Source organism: Dreissena polymorpha, chromosome 8 (assembly GCF_020536995.1).
Source record: "Dreissena polymorpha isolate Duluth1 chromosome 8, UMN_Dpol_1.0, whole genome shotgun sequence".
Lineage (NCBI taxonomy): Eukaryota > Metazoa > Mollusca > Bivalvia > Myida > Dreissenidae > Dreissena > Dreissena polymorpha.
Window position 1 is genome coordinate 54,369,535 of NC_068362.1, and position 19,808 is coordinate 54,389,342.

Sequence of the window (19,808 nt, forward strand, 5' to 3'; positions counted from 1 at the left end):
TAACTCAAGAACGCTTTTGCCTAGGATCATGACACTTCATAGGTACATTGATCGTGCCTTGCAGATGACCCCTATTTATTTTCAGGTCACTAGGTCAAAGGTCAAGGTCACAGTGACAAAAGTCGTATTCACACAATGGCTGCCAGTACAACGGACAGCCCATATGGGGGGCATGCATGTTTTACAAACAGCCCTTGTTAGGTATTTAATTTCATCTTTTTTTTTTAATGGAATTAATGGGTTATTTTTTCTAAAACAGCAACAACAACACAATATGTTACTTATGTATCTAATTGTAAGGTAATTTTAGACTTCTGGATGGTGTCAGATAGCAAAATGTTTGCAAAATAAATAGAGTTCAAAGAAAAAAAAAGTAAAGAAATTGTAAAAAAAAACACTGAAATGTATGCGTGTGTTACAAGCTATATATTGTTTGTATTTACATATGAAATTAAAGAAATGGAATAAAAATGCTTGCTTTAATTATAAAAGTTTTGAACGTTTTACATGTAAAACACCTGGGGGCTAATGTCCTAGCGTGCATTTTTTGAAGGGGCTTTTGTCCTAGGGGCTTTTGTCCTAGGGGCTGTGGCTTCATCGGATGTCCAATTAAATTTCATTTCTTTTTTATATTGGACATTACTTTGTTTTAATTTACCTACTTGTAGCACAGTACATTTAGGCCAGAATTTTTTAATAAAATGATTTTCGGACCCGCCGACTCCAATTTTTGACGAAACCAAAAAAAAAAAAAAAATTATTATTTTTTTTTCGGATTTCAAAAGGTGGCTTTTAAACACGAAACGCTTGCCGGGTTTTAGAAAAAGTTCAAATGAGTTATAAATCATCATAATAAACCCAGTTTTAACTACCCACATTAATACGCGAACCTCCTTCATCGTGTACATGTGCTGGAATTTACCAACAGCTACGCCATCATTGTTTGTGCAAGAAGTTGATGAACGCTACAACGCTTTCATCAGCAAAGTCTGCTAATTTCCCAATAATTATGCAACCGTCAAATAAAATCCTGAATGGAATCGATTTGTAAGTAAATATTTTATTATTTCTTCACAATTTTATAAAATTGATAGTATTAAAATGACTAAAAAATATTATGAAAGCATTCAAAGCAATAAGAAAAGAACGATTTTAATTTAACAGGTGCTCGAAATGCGAAACCCATTTAGGCCTATCAACTTTAAACATTCCATATTTTACGCACAAATACGATCATATTTTAGAGAATAAAATTTAATGTGTTGTTTAATGTAGTTGTAGTGACGAATTTGTGCATATACAATGTGTTTTTTCGTTATTTTCAATGGGTACGAAACTTTGGTTTTGTTCCGAACTGGTTCGTACCAAAAGTTCAAAAATCGCAAAATCAACAGTTTCTAAAACGATTTCAAACCATGAATGTCCAAATAAAATAGTCAAGTTTATGGGGGTTATTATAGGATTTACAGCTCCTTTATGACATTAAACTATCAATTATGTTATCCTGGGATAAACTGTCACGAAGATCGATAATTAAAAGGATTATTAGGGACACTATTTCTTTAATCAATACCATGACAAAAACACATGTTAACTTGTTTCAACAGGCATTTGTGCTTAACAGTTCCATTATTAAAATGTTCTGGGAACGATATATTTTAATTAAGATACCAACTATTTCTGAAATCAAAAGTAGGTCCTTCACTCAATGTACTATATTTCGGATATGTTAAAATTCAGACATATATAAAGATATTGACATTTATGTGTTGATTTGTTGTAAATAGTTTGTACAAATATGTTTTGTGTTATTTCAGACAACAAGAATGGATGGTGGCAATTATCCTGGGTCTTTCTGTCAAGAAAAAGATGTGAAAAAATATTCATTTTATTAATTGAACCTGGAAATCAACCACCACAACTAACAGAAAACCTTTTAACAAAAGGTGTTGTTTTAGAATTTATGAAATTTGATAATAAACAGAAGTTGATGTATATCATGTCCAAATGACAAAATGTATAAACTGTTTAACAATTTGAATTGAGATGCTTTATTTTCTGATGTTTGATTTATTTTTTCTTTCAGATGATATATATTTGTGTGATTCTAGGTTTTAATAAATAATTCTGAAACATTTATGCAGCATACTGTTACATTATTGTTAACGTTATTATATTATGTTGGTTATCTGGTTTATCAAGTGGAAAAAATGTTAGTTATATAAAAATAAAGCTTTTAATATTAAGACTTATGAAGGTACTTATTGTTATTTATGTATTAACATACTTCTCAGAGTAATAAAAATATGGTAAATGCCATTATTCATTAATGTAGTAAGGTTCCTTAAATGATTGTCCTTATTGACTAAGTTTGAATTACAGGCGGTTTTCACACCGCGATAAAGTGGCAACAACTTTTTTTGGGCCAGTGAAACCCCTGAAAAGCGTTTTATTATGCTATTTGTATTTGTCTGCGGTATTAATTTTTACTGGACAATAAACTATAAATGTTTCTATTAAACCTCAATAGCTTATTGGTTGTTAGTGGAGATTAAAAGTATTTTTAATGCAACATATGGATTCCTTGTGAAAAAAAAACAATAAAAAAATCACCAAAAAGTTTATTATAGACAAGTGAAAAGATTGCATAACTTTTGAATTTATATATATATAGTTAAGATATTTTTAAAATTCAAACTAACTTAAAAACTGCACATCAAGACCTACAGTCTGATTATGATCATTTTGCACATCAACATGTTTGAAAAAAATCACTGTGGTGTCTTAGTAAAAAGAACTTCATACCATAACATTTTTAAAATGAGTGCATATTTGGTCACCCATCTTTTTTTCTTTTTCTTTTTTTCCGTCCTCCTACCCGACACTTTTAGAAAAAAAATCCGAAAATCATTTTATTAAAAAATGTTGGCCTTACTTTTGTTTAGTTTAAGACCCGATGTCATTCCGTAAAGGGTTAGTGACTCTATTAGGTTATGGAAAGAATTGTAATTGTCGTTTAAAAAATAAGTTGCATCGTCAGCAAATAGGGACTGTTTGATTTCTTCGTCAGGTTCTATTGATATGCCTTTTATGTGTTTATTTGATTGGATGTGATGTGATAGATACTCGATGCAAATAATAAAAAGCGATGATGAGAGTGGACATCCTTGTCGAACCCCTCGTTCGATGTTAAACTGTTTGAAAAGAAGCCATTGTTAATGATTATACTGTTAATATCGGTATAGAATAGTTTGACCCACTGAATGAGACTTTCACCAAAGTTCATATTTTCTAATCAAGAGAACATAAATGAATGATCAAGCGAATCGAATGCCTTTTCAAAGTCTGCAAAGAATATTAGACCAGGATTATTTGAATTGTTGAAATAGTTTATGCATTCTTGGATAAGACGAACGTTTTCACCAATGTAACGTCCTTTTATGAAACCAGATTGAGATCTTGAAATAATTGATGGTAATATTTTTTTTATTCTGTTTGATATACTTTAAGTTGCAATTTTATAATCATTGTTAAGTAAACTAATCGTGCGCCAGTTTGATAAGGATTCTAGGTTTTTTCCAGGTTTTGGAATGAGTGATATTATACCTTGTTTTTGTAGCGTTGTTAAGTTTTCGTTGTTAGATGAATAGTTAAGTGAATAATTAAATGTATTTTAATATCATTCCAGAATATTTTATAAAATTGGATTGTGATGCCATCAGACCCTGGACTTTTATTATTTTGCATTTCTTTTTAAGCTAATCCACATTCATATTCATTAAGTAATCTGTCGGACAGTATTTTTTCCTCTTCATTTAAAGCATGATGTGTATTTTTAAAAAGGGTGTTATTTTCAACATGTTTTTCGTTTTTAGAGGGTTTCGAAAAATAAACGTTCTTCTAGTATTTTGGTTCTGTTTGTTATATCTTCGCCATTGACTACTAATTTGTGTATAGTTTTTTGTTCACTTCTGCGTTTATATTTTTTATGAAAGTTTTACTAATTTAGTCTGCGTTGTGCTGCTTTTTCAGAACCTCGTAGCCTGCTGGTGGCATTGCTGGTGCTGTTCCACTTATTTAGCCTATGTTGTGCTGCTATTTCAGAGTCTCGTAGCCTGCTGGTGACGTTGCTGGTGCAGTTCCACTTATTTAGCCTATGTTGTGCTGCTATTTCAGAGTCTCATAGCCTGCTGGTGGCATTGCTGGTGCTGTTCCACTTATTTAGCCTATGTTGTGCTGCTATTTCAGAGTCTCGTAGCCTGCTGGTGGCATTGCTGGTGCTGTTCCACTTATTTAGCCTATGTTGTGCTGCTATTTCAGAGTCTCGTAGCCTGCTGGTGGCATTGCTGGTGCTGTTCCACTTATTTAGCCTATGTTGTGCTGCTATTTCAGAGCCTCGTAGCCTGCTGGTGGCATTGCTGGTGCTGTTCCACTTATTTAGCCTATGTTGTGCTGCTATTTCAGAGTCTCGTAGCCTGCTGGTGGCATTGCTGGTGCTGTTCCACTTATTTAGCCTATGTTGTGCTGCTATTTCAGAGCCTCGTAGCCTGCTGGTGGCATTGCTGGTGCTGTTCCACTTATTTAGCCTATGTTGTGCTGCTATTTCAGAGTCTCGTAGCCTGCTGGTGGCATTGCTGGTGCAGTTCCACTTATTTAGCCTATGTTGTGCTGCTATTTCAGAACCTCGTTGCCTGCTGGTGGCATGGCTGGTGCTGTTCCACTTATTTAGCCTATGTTGTGCTGCTATTTCAGAGTCTCGTAGCCTGCTGGTGACGTTGCTGGTGCAGTTCCACTTATTTAGCCTGCGTTGTGCTGCTATTTCAGAGTCTCGTAGCCTGCTGGTGGCATTGCTGGTGCTGTTCCACTTATTTAGCCTATGTTGTGCTGCTATTTCAGAACCTCGTTGCCTGCTGGTGGCATTGCTGGTGCTGTTCCACTTATTTAGCCTATGTTGTGCTGCTATTTCAGAGTCTCGTGGCCTGCTGGTGACGTTGCTGGTGCTGTTCCACTTATTTAGCCTGCATTGTGCTGCTATTTCAGAGTCTCGTAGCCTGCTGGTGGCATTGCTGGTGCAGTTCCACTTATTTAGCCTATGTTGTGCTGCTATTTCAGAGTCTCGTGGCCTGCTGGTGGCATTGCTGGTGCTGTTCCACTTATTTAGCCTATGTTGTGCTGCTATTTCAGAGCCTCGTAGCCTGCTGGTGGCATTGCTGGTGCTGTTCCACTTATTTAGCCTATGTTGTGCTGCTATTTCAGAGTCTCGTGGCCTGCTAATGGCATTGCTGGTGCTGTTCCACTTATTTAGCCTATGTTGTGCTGCTATTTCAGAGTCTCGTAGCCTGCTGGTGGCATTGCTGGTGCTGTTCCACTTATTTAGCCTATGTTGTGCTGCTATTTCAGAACCTCGTTGCCTGCTGGTGGCATTGCTGGTGCTGTTCCACTTATTTAGCCTGCGTTGTGCTGCTATTTCAGAGTCTCGTAGCCTGCTGGTGGCATTGCTGGTGCTGTTCCACTTATTTAGCCTATGTTGTGCTGCTATTTCAGAACCTCGTTGCCTGCTGGTGGCATTGCTGGTGCTGTTCCACTTATTTAGCCTATGTTGTGCTGCTATTTCAGAGTCTCGTGGCCTGCTGGTGACGTTGCTGGTGCTGTTCCACTTATTTAGCCTGCATTGTGCTGCTATTTCAGAGTCTCGTAGCCTGCTGGTGGCATTGCTGGTGCAGTTCCACTTATTTAGCCTATGTTGTGCTGCTATTTCAGAGTCTCGTGGCCTGCTGGTGACGTTGCTGGTGCTGTTCCACTTATTTAGCCTGCATTGTGCTGCTATTTCAGAGTCTCGTAGCCTGCTGGTGGCATTGCTGGTGCTGTTCCACTTATTTAGCCTATGTTGTGCTGCTATTTCAGAGTCTCGTAGCCTGCTGGTGGCATTGCTGGTGCTGTTCCACTTATTTAGCCTATGTTGTGCTGCTATTTCAGAGTCTCGTGGCCTGCTGGTGACGTTGCTGGTGCTGTTCCTGGTGGTGTTGCCACTATTGGCCTTTCTGGCCTTCCTACTCTACTACTTCAGGCATTCACTGCAGGCATGGTGGCACAGCAGGTTCGACAAAACAGCCAAGTATGCACAATCTCTTCTCTTACTTTCCTTTTGTGTTGTAAAAGTTCTTCGAAGTTGAATAAGTGTAACTCATTGATGACATTGTGTTCATTTATTGATAACATTATGTATGACTAAAAAAGTTAAATTTTAAGTCTTCAAGCATACATGTTTAGGGATTTTCGATTTAAAAAAAGAAGAGAACATAAAAATGTAAGGGCAAAACCTTTTCTGTCTGAAGATCAAGTACTAAAATGGTAATGACTTTTGACCTGCACATTATGCTGAACAAATGCGTCACATTCTGAGAAAACTGGGAATAATGCATTTGCGTAAAGTGTCGTCCCAGATTAGCCTGTGCAATCAGGGACGACACTTTCCGCCTAAACTTGATTTTGGGTAAGGAGGGACTTCCTTGAAACTAAAAATACCATTAAAGCGGAAAGTGTCGTCCCTGATTAGCCTGATTAACAGTTTTCTCAGAATGCGGCTCAAATTGTTTTCACTAAGATGTTTATACTACTCATTCAGGAATCAGAACCGGCCTGCGCGCCCGTCCCGCCCTCCACCCAAGACAGACCCACACCCAAGCAGCAGGCGGGATCCTCCCCCACCCCCCAGCAAACCCCTAGCCAGACCCCTTGCAGAGCAACCTGGGCCCCACCATGAGGTCAGCGGCAAATCTGGTATTGACAAGAGCAAGCCGAAGTCTAAGCCGATGGCCAGTGTGCAGATTTCCCATCCTGTTCTTACTGATAGCACACACGAGGATTCTAAGGCCCACATTCAAACCAGCCCTGTCGCTGATCATAAGAAAATACAGAGGCCTCCACCTCCTAAATTACCTCTAAAGGTATCTAAGCAGGACAACAAAGGTAAAACTCCTGGAGGAGCTTGTGATACCAAGACTGAGCCAGGAACCAGCGAGAGCAAGTCAAGGTTTGGGCCCATATTCAAAATACCAAGCTTCTCAAAGGCAGACAAACTAAGCACACCCAAACCTGAACAATCAGCTGACACGGATCCAGCTTCTGGAAATGTGGTGAAGAAACGAGAACTGACAAGAAACATATCTAATCCAGTCCTCATCAGCACCACAGACAGACGATCAAAACATCTTGTCAAAGCTGAAAACCATAGTGTCGCGCAGATTCAGTTGGCAGACAGACAGGCCAGCGTAGAGGCACCACCTCTGCCTCCTCACATCGACTTAAAGCGCAGCGAATCAGACATCGCCCGACGCAATCGTCCCCTGCCCCCCAGGCCAGTCTCAATGCCGGAGAGTGAAAGTGGGGAGGAACCAAATGTGACCGTCTCCAGTGGTAGAAAGTCTGCAGTATTTACCAGTAACTCCCCCAGAATGCCCCAGCGCCCACCCCCACCCCCTATCAAGCCAGGAATTGACAGCACAAGGAAGACAATAGAAGACGAGCTAGCGAAACTCGATAGCATAAATATTACTATACCAGACATGAACAGTAGACCTTCAACTCCAAAGGCAGTGCATCCAAAAACCAAAGATATAAAACCAAAACCAAGACCTGGAGCGCAGAAGACTACCTCCTCAGATGCACAGAAACCTTTGCCTCCTGCAAAATCACCTGCAGTGAGGTCGAAATCAGACAGCAACAAACTTGAGGACGTCTCAAAACCAAAAGAGCAGAGAACTGACATAAAACCTGGTGGAGATTTTGAAGTTAAGAAACCAATTTTTATTCCCAAAGCAAGACCTGGCCTCGGCAAAACCAAAGCAAAAACTGAAACACCTAAGGAGAATATAACGGAAATAAAGAGAAAAATCTCGACTGATTCTTTAGACGAAGATCCGAATGCTGGATCAGCCAGTGTGGCTGGCCTTTCAAGAATATTTGACACACAGACCAAGCCATTGCTTAGTGAGAGTGCATTGGCCGAGCCTAAGGACAAGGGCCTTAAGAAAACTGTGTCACAAGGATCAGCAAAGGCGCCCATGACCCCACCAAAACCTCGCCCCGGGGTCAAGTTCGTCCGCAGTGTTGATGTGTAACAAGGGCAATATTTGAGATGTGTGTGGAAGAAACTTGAGTTAAGCTATCAGTGCCAGTGGGTGTGAAGGTCATTACAAAAACTATAATATTATTTGGTCTGTGGGAAAACCTGGATTAATGAATGTGCGTAGCCTGTGCACTGTATTGCCAATCATTTGTGAATGGGGCTACGTTTTGGCTCAATTCTCACACATCTGTCAAGGTAGCTAAGTTTTGGCTCAATTGGTACACTTGTGTGAAGCTAAGTATTATCTCAATTGTCATCCTTGTGTGAAGGGAGATAAGTGTTGGCTAAATTGTCACCCTTGTGTGAAGGGAGATAAGTGTTGGCTAAATTGTCACCTTTGTGTGAAGGGAGATTAGTGTTGGCTTCATTGTCACCCTTGTGTGAACGGAGATAAGTGTTGGCTTAATTGTCACCTTTGTGTGAACGGAGATAAGTGTTGGCTAAATTGTCACCCTTGTGTGAAGGGAGATTAGTGTTGGCTTAATTGTCATCCTTGTGTGAACGGAGAGAAGTGTTGGCTAAATTCTCAACCTTGTGTGAAGGGAGATAAGTGTTGGCTTAATTGTCACTCTTGTGTATAGGGAGATTCATGTTGATTCAATTGTCACTGTAGTTTAAAGAGAGCAAAGTTGGTTTTAAGTGTATTATGCCATTTATTCATTTTTAGGAATTTCGATTTTTGAAATTCTAAGATCCTTATATTAAGATGACTTAACGTAATGAGGGTTTATTGATTTGTTAATTTATGTGGGGGGTTTTATTTGTAAATTTTAATCATGAACTTTACATAAGTATTTCTGATTTATCTAGATAAAATTTGAGGAACAATAAGATTTGTGTTTTTTTAATTAAGACATAATGCTTTAACCTCAAATTTGATGTTCTATCACTTTTTGGCTTGTTCTTTCACTTTTTGGCACAATTTAATATGATACAAATGTTTTCTTAAGAACATCAGTTTGTTAGAACTTTTCCAGTTTGATCACTGCTGAGTAAAATATCCTGTAAGAGATTTGTGATAATAATTTGTAGAATTATATCATATCGGGTATGTGGAAACATACATGTTTCAACAATTTGTTAAAACTACCACTAACCAAATGCTTCATTTCCATAATGGTTCAAAATGGATGAAGTATTTAAAGTTTTTATCACACTTATAAAGATTTAATTTTTTTTTTAGTGAATTCAACAACAAAAATTTAGTCAGTAACCCAGGGGTCTAGCTAGGTTCAAAATTTAGGGAGAAGTCACTTCTCCCAAAGGCCAAAATAGGGAGGAGTGGCAACTTTTCGGGGAGAAATGGTACTTTTGCATCCAGTGGTCAAGCTTAGCTCAAAATTTCGGGAGCTGTCACTTCTGTACAGTTGCGTCATAGGTCTTCATTTTACATGTATTTTGCAGCAAATTAAAAGAGAAGTATTTCCGTTCAGCTTTCAATCAACTCTTTACTTGTCTTATACCCCTCATTAAATTTGCCAATTATCATTAATCAAAAACAACTCTTATTTCACACTTTGGGGGACAACATTTACAAATACAAACACACACTCACTTAAGTGTTCATTTTTGTAATTGATGTATTTAACTGAGTTAAAGTTATATATTTAACACTTAACATGCTATTTATGTGATGACTGATAAGCTATTTCAATAATAGAGGCTGAAATGGGGGATGGAATTCAAAAGGCTGCATTTCATTTATAATAAGAGATGTCAAGTGTATGAAACCTACATTTTTCTTATTTGTAATTGATTGTAAATTATTCTGGTAATTTTTATTTTATTTTTCCTGTACAGGTTTATCAAATAAAACTTCAAGTTTAACAAAACCAGTAATATTCATAATCTTCTTACTTCCTTGTAAATTTTAAGAAAATCAAGATTAAATCGAATTTATATTGTGCTACAATTTTTTTAAATAAAAATTCATTTAAAGTCTCATTTTACAGCACAGATTCCAAATCTTACCCATAAATGAGCCCTATATTTATTGCCAGTGTGCTAGGTTAACTCTTCCCATTTGATCATTCCTTTGTATTGTTTTAATGGGCCATTTAACTTTGCTGAAGTATAGTTATTGGTAGCCAGCACAAGGCAATTAATCAAGGCTTCACCTATGAACAATTTTAAGAACTCTAATAGCTCCCGACTGTGCATTTGAATGTTCAACTTTGCATGACCTGTAAATGTGGCAACTTCTGACTGAGAATTCTCCTGTGTCCAATTCTCAACATCAAATTGATTTTAATGGTCAATGTGTGGCACAAACAAATAATTAAAAGGTGGAGAAGTTATGTCGCCTTCATGAAATTAATTAGCGACATAAATATTCCCTTGGCGAGCAAATCGCCCACTAGCGAGACCCCTGTAACCTGGATAAAGATGCATACAGTTGTTTCTTACGTAGTTTTTTGTTCCTTCCAAAGTCGAATGAACACTATACTGTAGTTAATAATGGCATTATAATAATTTATGTATTTAGTACTTGTTCTTTAAAGACTTTTGGCTTTTTGCTTTCATGTTGTTACAAGAGACTAAACAAATGTTTTTATGATTAAGTGTTAAACTGTTGAATCAGTATTTCATTTTAAGATACAACAGTTTTATGCTCAGGTCTCCAGTGGGTTTTTTCCCCTCATTTTGGAAATGGGGCCGGGTCCGTTTGGATTTGGAAAAAATCAGTGTTACGACCAAAATTTTGAAATTAGTGTTGTTGTTTTTTGCTCACAAATGCTTCAAACATGAGAATTATAGAGTTTTCAATATTCAATTTAATAACGTGTAACTTGTAGAGCTTGAATGGAGATAAACTAAATGTTGATCTTAAAAAGAATTTTTTTTTTTTTATCTTAAATTTGGAATTTAAGGTCCAATTTCGGAAAAATATATACTATTTTCTATTGGGATTGGGGTCGATTTTGAACACAAAAACAACTCTGCCCTTAATATGTGCCATGTATGTGAACCTGTTGATTAGTTGTTTTTTAGATGCAAGATTCTGAGTCAGTATATCTAGTCATTTTTGCATTAATGTTATACATGTATGTTTCATTTATATACCATTTTAATTATTGATATAACCATTTAGTTTGTATGCATCTTAATACAATTTTTAACATGTATAGTTCATGAAGACATGGTGATTTCAAATGAATACATGGTGTTTTTGTGCCCCTGGATCGAATGATCGGGCATATTGTTTTTGGCCTGTCTGTCATTCCGTCATTCTGTCCCAAAACTTTAACCTTGGTTAAAGTTTTGCAATAACTTTTGAAATATTGAACATAGCAACTTGATATTTGGCATGCATGTGTATCTCATGGAGCTGCACATTTTGAGAGGTGAAAGGTCAAGCTCATCCTTCAAGGTCAAAGGTCAAAAAAAAAATTCATAGCGGCGCATTAGTTTTTGTTACTTTTTAACATGTATAGTTCATGTAGACATGGTGTTTTCAAATGAATACATGGTGTTTTTACTCCTAAGTTTTTGTTACTGGATATGTTTGTGTCTTTGTTTAAATTGTCTTTCCAGCTGCTACTTAAAAGAAAAAAGCCTCAATATATCATTAGTTAATAATGCCAGTGATTGTTGTGCACCTATTATTGTGTTGTTGTTATAATAAGAAATACATGTACATACACCGGGCAGAAAACCACTCGACATAAATTGAAATTTAGGTTTAAATTTGGGGTGTAGAAAGTATTAGAATAGCTGCATTCTGTGTGTTCAAGGTATCGAAGTTCAGCTCTGTTTAATATTGTTTTGTGTTATGTATTATTACTTTTAGCAATAACCCCACTCAAAACTTTTACTTATTGCTTTAAGGTGTTTAGAAACAGACTATTTTTGTATTAGTTTATCCAAATCATGGTATACTTTTTTGAAAACTTTGTTAGTTTTCCCAAATCATGGTATTATTTTTTGAAACAATTATTGGTTTACCCAAATCATGGTAAACCAATTATTGGTTTTCCCAAATCATGGTACACTTTTTGAAACAATTGTTTGTTTACCCAAAACATGGTATACTTTTTATGCCCCCCTTCGAAGAAGAGGGGATATATTGTTTTGCACATGTCGGTCCGTATGTCCATCCACCAGATGGTTTCCGGATGATAACTCAAGAATGCTTAGGCCTAGGATCATGAAACTTCATGGGTACATGGATCATGACTCGCAGATGACCCCTATTGATTTTGAGGTCACTAGGTCAAAGGTCAAGGTCACAGTGACTCGAAGTAGTAAAATGGTTTCCGTTTGATATCTCAAGAACGCTTACGCCTAGGATCATGAAACTTCATAGGTACATTGATCATGACTCGCAGATGACCCCTATAGATTTTCAGGTCACTAGGTCAAAGGTCAAGGTCACAGTGACTCGAAACAGAAAAATGGTTTCCGGATGATAACTCAAGAACGCTTACGCCTAGGATCATCAAACTTCATAGGTACATTGATCATGACTCGCAGATGATTTTTAGGTCAGTAGGTCCAAGGTCAAGGTCACAGTGACTCAAAACAGAAAAATGGTTTCCGGATGATAACTTAAGAACACTTACGCCTAGGATCATGAAACTTTATAGGTACATTGATCATAACTCGCAGATGACCCCTATTGATTTTCAGGTCACTAGGTCAAAGGTCAAGGTCACTGTGACTCGACACAGTAAAATGGTTTCCGGATGAAAACTCAAGAAAGCTTACACCTAGGATCATCAAACTTCATAGGTACATTGATCATGACTGGCAGGTGACCCCTATTGATTTGCAGGTCACTATGTCAAAGGTCAAAGTCACAGTGACTCAAAACAGTAAAATGGTTTCCTGATGATAACTCAAGAATAATTAGGCCTAGGATCATGAAACTTCATAGGTACATTGATCATGACTGGCAGATGACCACAATTGATTTTCAGGTCACTAGGTCAAAGGTCAAGGTCACAGTGACAAAAAACATTCACACAATGGCTGCCACTACAACTGACAGCCCATATGGAGGGCATGCATGTTTAACAAACACCCCTTGTTAAAACTATTATTGGTTTACCCAAAGCATGGTATACTTTTTATACCCCCCCCCCCCCCTTCGAAGAAGAGGGGTAAATTGTTTTTCACATGTTGGTCCGTATGTCCGTCCACCAGATGGTTTCCGGATGACAACTCAAGAATTCTTAGGCCTAGGATCATGAAACTTCATAGGTACATTGATCATGACTCGCAGATGACCCCTATTGATTTTGAGGTCACTAGGTCAAAGGTCATGGTCACAGTGACTCGAAGAAGTAAAATGGTTTCCGGATGATAACTCAAGAACACTTATGCCTAGGATCATGAAACTTCATAGGTACATTGATCATGACTCGCAGATGACCCCTATTGATTTTCAGGTCACTAGGTGAAAGGTCAAGGTCATAGTGACTCAACTTAGAAAAATGGTTTCCGGATGATAACTCAAGAAAGCTTACGCCTAGGATCATGAAACTTCACATGTACATTGATCATGACTCGCAGATGATCCCAATTGATTTTCAGGTTACTAGGTCAAAGGTCAAGGTCACAGTGCCAAAAAAAAGTATTCACACAATGGCTGCCACAACAACTGACAGCCCATATTTTAAACAATTGTTGGTTTACCCAAATCATGGTGTATTTTTTTTTAGAAAACAAAGACAATGTGTATTCTTCCCTTCAGGGCTTTTTCTCTACTTGTCTTGTTCACTGTGAATCAAATGAAAATGGGCTGTGCTCTGTGAAAAGAGGGTTTAATGCCTGTGCATAAAGTGTTGCCCCAGATTAGCCTGTGCAGTCTGCACAGGCTAATCAGGGACGACACTACGCTTTTATATTTTTTGTTTGAAATAAGTCTTTTCTTATTAAAAATCATGTTTAGGCGAAAGTGTCGTCCTTGATTAGCCTGTGCAGACTGCACACGACACTATGCACATGCATTAAGCCCCTATTTCGCAGAGCACAGCTCAAATATGCTTAATGCTTAAGAGTTGGGATGACTTCAGGGATATTCCTATGAAATAAGCTGCTCAATTTCAAGTGGTTGCTGGTACTGTCTGTGCTAATTTTAGTGTAGCCACAGCATGTTATTTAACACTTTACCATTAAGATACATATTTTGACACATTTGTAGTCTCTTAGAATATTACTTTAAATTAAAGGCCTTTCTTACTTGATCAAAGTTTTAAAGGTTTCAGTTCCAATCCTAAGATACTGATGAGCAGCAAACAGCATACAACCTGAACAGACTGAGTTACTCGCAGGCTGTTCTGGTTTTATGCTGTTTGCTCATAGCCATTTTCACTTAGCTTTTATGAGGGAAAGGGTTAAGAATATTTTATGTTTATACTCATGTGACATTTATGGTCAAGAATAAAGTATTTGTTGTTACATTTGAACATGTTTTGATCATGAAAAATAATCCTTGATATAAATTGAAGATTGGATGTTAAATATACAAGACCAATTTTAAAAGAAATTATTGAGAATTGGAGCATACAATGTTATTGAGTATATTATTGTCCCCTACCGGTTTCACTGGAGGGGACTTATGGTTTGCGCTCTGTCTGTCTGTCATTCTGTCCGTCACACTTTTCTGGATCCTGCGATAACTTTAAAAGTTCTTCATATTTTTTCATGAAACTTGAAACATGGATAGATGACAATATGGACATTATGCACGTCATTTCATTTTGTTCCTACGTCAATAATTATGATTGCTATGACAACAAATAAGACTAGAAATACTGCTGAAAATAGTGGTTTTCTGGATCCTGCAATAACTTTGAAAGTTCTTCATATTTTTTCATGAAACTTGAAATATGGATAGATGGCAATATGGACATTATGCACATCATTTCATTTTGTTCCTACGTCAAAAAATCTGGCTGCTATGGCAAAAAAATAAAAAAATAATTAAATCTGACGATGGTGAAATTTCTGACAATGGTGGAGCCTGTAGGGGACATATATTGCTTGCCAATAGTCTTGTTTAGTATTGTTTGGTCATTCAGTTTTCTTGTATAAAGTAATGTATATTTTGTATATATTCTGTATTTTACTCTTAATATAGACTGTGATATGGTACACATTTTTCTTGCCTAAAAAAACAACATGTTACCAACTGGTGTAGGTATGTGTTACATGTAGCTGCCTGTTCAAATTATAATTAATGATGTCCATGTACAACCTTAATATATTTAATGTTCCCATTACATTAAAAAAAAATGATTGTCAATATTTTTTGTCCTGCAAAATCACTGTTTGTGATCTGTCAGAAAACATAGCATAGTTGCTTAAAAAACTGTGGTTTTACAATTTACAATTCAATGAATAATAGAATAATTGAACATGAGCTACTACCTTCAACAATTTTTATAATACCTGTGTGAAAATCAGATGTCCAATGACATGGACAAAATATGGATGGATAATTGTGGACTAATTTTAAGGTGTCCCTAAGTTTAGTGTCTGAAAACATAGAATACATATGGTGATATTGTTGATTTTATTATCCTCCCATAAAACGTATTGACCCAGAAATACTGTAACCATTTGTATCATTTGCATTGTCATTTTCATTTGTGAAAGATTATAAAAAATGCTGTTATGATTTCATTTTCTACAGTTTCCTTTCAGTTAAATATTAAATGATTTGGTAGAGTATTTTATCTATCATTTGTTTATGTATGTATGTGTACTTGTGGTTTGTATTCTTTGCATTGAACAGAGTTTGAAGGGAATATGGTGAAATTCTCCAAAATTGTTCCAAGATTATCAGAGAATTCTCATCTGATCGCAAAATACAGAGGTCAAGAATTTGATGAAAATAAATTAGATTTTATTACCAATGTGCTATATACCATTGAAATACTTATGAGCAGCACTATGAGATAATGGGGCTTAATGCATGTGCATAAATCCGACACAATCCGCTAAAACTGGAATTTTTTTTAGAAAATACTTTGTTCAAATAAAAAAATTCATGCAAGCAGAGAGTGTTGTCCCTGATTAGCCTGTTCAGACTACACAGGCTAATCTGGGACTTTATGCACTTGAATTAAGCCCCATTTTCCTGAGCAAGTCTCCAATGATAAATGGTCATTTCTTGCCTTGATTAGCAAACATTTATTTTTTCTTGCCTTAACTTTATAAATTTTTCAATACATGTAATAACTCTACAAATCCAAATAGATAACTCAATGGATTTTCATTTAAACTCGTACTTCACAAATTGATAATCTCAACAAAAATGTTGATAAGAAATTACAATTCTATTAGAACTCGCCCTTTCAGTTATTTATTAAATGTGTGACCAGGTAATACAGAGTTTATTTCAAAATAACAGGGTGCCAAAGAGCTGTAAATAAACTTATAATAATTCATCTTGTTGTAATGTTTTTTTGCATACTTAAGGTCAATACTGGTAAAAGATAACTCTCTTATCTGCTCATTTCTTTTTATGCTATGTCTGGATTTCAAGGAATTTCCCTACAAACAATCAACTAAGTCCTGTTAAAAAAACAAACGGTCCCTTAATTGCATTCCTGTATGATATATAATGTTTAGTGGTAGTTTTCATTATTGTTTTTCACATTTAATTTTCAAAGTCACATATTTGTTTGGATTGTCAACTTATTTGACTTTACATAAAGTCATATACAATGTAACTCATGTACCCACATTTATGTGTTCTTATTATTTATTTATTTATAATCATTATAGTATTATGTTAAGCAATTATTCATACATTCATTGAGTGTAATAAACAACTGCGAAATGTTGATTTTGTCCCTTAATGTTTCCCCTACTCCATTCACAACTTTAATGACAATTATGCATTGGTAGAAGTTAAAAATTTAGTTAGTCTTTGTATTTTTTAACAATACTAATAAACCAACTTTCAATTGGTAGCAACGCTGCTTATTGTTTCAATGAATTTGTGTGAAAAAAGGGGCCAACAGGGAGTTATACAAATACCCTATATCTATTGGATGGTGACATTGTTTGCACCCGTAACTTCATACCTCCGAAGCCTTCATTCAAATTTTGAAAGCACTTGAGACAGCAAAGGTCAAGGTCACCACAGGGTAAAAAATAAATTAGAACTGGGGACAGGCTAATCTGGGATGACACTTTACGCACACGCATTAAACCCCCTTTTCACAGAGCAAGGCTCATATAATACATAAAATGATAAATCTAGCATTGCCACTAGAAAGGAAACTTGTATAATGTTTAAGCCTAACTGACAATAAAAAAGCTTAGATTTTTAATCGTTTTTATCAGTTAATGTATTGTATTTTACAACATATGGCTTGTCTGCACAAAGTTCCACAAGGATTCAAGTTGGCACAAATAGAGGTTGCTGGCATTCGTCTTGTGTTTATCCCTAGGCAGTAATAGTTCCAAGCATGCAAATCATAGGGTCTAGCAGTGTCTAAAACTGTGACTTTTTGATAAAGGCCCTCAGTTCATCCCTGAAATCAAAATGCAATTACCTGTGATATTTTACACATTTATGAAATTCAGAACTACATAAAACCTGTGCAATAAACAGGTACTTGAAGGTGTTTGGTTCATGATTTGCAAATATTTTAAAATACTCGGTGTAAAATCTAAATATTTCATTTAAATATAGTCAGAAAAATGATTTTTACAATCAAATATACATTTGCATTTAGAGATTCACAAAATAAACATACAATGATTATTGTATTGGATTATTTACTTCAAACAATATAGACTACGATTGTTTCTTATTATTCTTATACAGTGTTGTCTAGTCAGAATCAAGCTATTGCAACTTCATGGGCATTGTATGTACTTGTACAATATTATTATTTCAATTACATTCCTGAAAAGGTGTGTGGTTGGTTATAAATTCTATTTATGACTCTTACATTTTGGTTTTGGTGAGGTTAGTCTCCAACAGGTCCCCGTACGTGACAAGCAACTCCTCCATAGGCTTGACAAACATCGGCCGGTAGTTGGCATCCATCTCAACCAGGTACTGCAACCATAGCAACTATGACTACAGGTACTGCAACCACAGCAACTAGGACTACAGGTACTGCAACCTTAGCAACTAGGACTACAGGTACTGCAACCATAGCAACTAGGACTACATCAACAAGATCAATGTTTTGATTGTACCTCACTTCATTTTCCAGTTGTTTAATTGCATGTACCCATCCATATTCAATTTTGATATCATATGCCATGATGTAGGAATGCTATACATCCTGATAAGACCTAGTAATTTAAATTGGCATAGTTTTTCTATCTGACCGCAGGCGATCCTTAAAGTGGTTAAATCCAAATATGCTTTAAGTTAGTCAACTGCATACTAAATTAATATAAGACTGAATTAGTTTGTGTGTTTCATGTCTATAAACAGTCGAAATGTGCGAAGTGTGAATACATTGTATACACCACATTGGACTGCTGATCTCTATTAGTTATAAACAACTTTATGGGGCTGTGAAGAACAGAGCAAGGAATCATAATAACACCATCAATTGGAAAACATTTACTAAAGCGAACATATGTACTTTTAAGCAATCAATTGTGAACCATAAGATGGACTGAAGAATAGTTTTTTGCAATTAAATGGGTACCATGGTCAAACTATTTGAATAGCTTCAAGATAATAAATCTAGTCTTGCACAAAAGAGACCTACCATCAATAGCTCAAATTCAAGATTTTCTGCTGTCTTCTCTAGCAGCTCTTTGAGCACTAATGGCCTAAAACATAATGGTGAAATAAAATAAAAAATGTACAAGGGCCGTCATAGAATAGCCTAGACCATAGATACAAAATATTATCTATCTATTGTTAATAATCTATACTTTGGACAGTTTAAAGATTTACCAATATATAGAATGCATGCATGCGGAATTTCAATAAAATAATTGAGCCGCGCTCTATGGACATGGGGTTTAATGCATGTGCATAAATTGTCGTCCCAGATTAGCCTGTGTAGTGTGCACTGGCTAATCAGGGACAACACTTTATGCCTAAACTGGATTTTTGCTAAGAAGAGACTTTCTTTAAACAAAGAAAAAACAAGATGTGTTTGTGAAACACAATGTCCCCCTATATTATGTTTGACCTTGTAGGATGACCTTGACCTTGTGAAGGATGACCTTGACCTTTCACCATTCAAAATGTGCAGCTCCATGAGATACACATGCATGCCAAATATCAAGTTGCTATCTTCAATATTGCAAAAGTTTTCATAAAATAAGCGATTTGGGCCACATATATTTGACCTCTGACCTTGAAGGATGACCTTGACCTTTCACCACTCAAAATGTGCAGCTCCATGAGATGCACATGCATGCCAAATTTCAAGTTGCTATCTTCAATATTGCAAAAGTATTTATAAAATAAGCGATTTGGGCCACATATATTTGACCTCTGACCTTGAAGGATGACCTTGACCTTGACCTTTCACCACTCAAAATATGCAGCTTCATGAGATACACATGCATGCCAAATATCAAGTTGCTATCTTCAATATTGCAAAAGTATTCATAAAATGAGCGATTTTGGCCACATATATTTGACCTCTGACCTTGAAGGATGACCTTGACCTTTCACCACTCAAAATGTGCAGCTTCATGAGATACGCATGCTTGCCAAATATGAAGTTGTTATCTTCAA

General features: G+C 36.3%; 2 protein-coding genes across 3 annotated transcripts in view; one reads left to right on the forward strand and one right to left on the reverse strand.

The window, feature by feature from the left end:
* Positions 1-16,923, forward strand: part of LOC127840952 (disintegrin and metalloproteinase domain-containing protein 12-like) — a 70,630-nt gene extending 53,707 nt beyond the window's left edge. For both annotated transcript variants that reach the window (XM_052369415.1, XM_052369416.1), the window contains 2 exons: positions 5,977-6,115; positions 6,626-16,923. In XM_052369415.1, coding sequence (XP_052225375.1) covers positions 5,977-6,115; positions 6,626-8,120 — 1,634 coding nt within the window. In that variant the 3' untranslated portion in view covers positions 8,121-16,923. The remainder of the gene's footprint in view (positions 1-5,976; positions 6,116-6,625) is intronic.
* A 480-nt stretch (positions 16,924-17,403) lies between these two features.
* Positions 17,404-19,808, reverse strand: part of LOC127840953 (pentatricopeptide repeat domain-containing protein 3, mitochondrial-like) — a 59,458-nt gene continuing 57,053 nt past the window's right edge. Inside the window, exons 21-23 of the mRNA XM_052369417.1 lie at positions 18,823-18,886; positions 18,043-18,152; positions 17,404-17,619 (exon numbers count right to left, since the gene is read on the reverse strand). Of these exons, the coding sequence (XP_052225377.1) occupies positions 17,580-17,619; positions 18,043-18,152; positions 18,823-18,886 (214 nt within the window). The 3' untranslated portion in view covers positions 17,404-17,579. The remainder of the gene's footprint in view (positions 17,620-18,042; positions 18,153-18,822; positions 18,887-19,808) is intronic.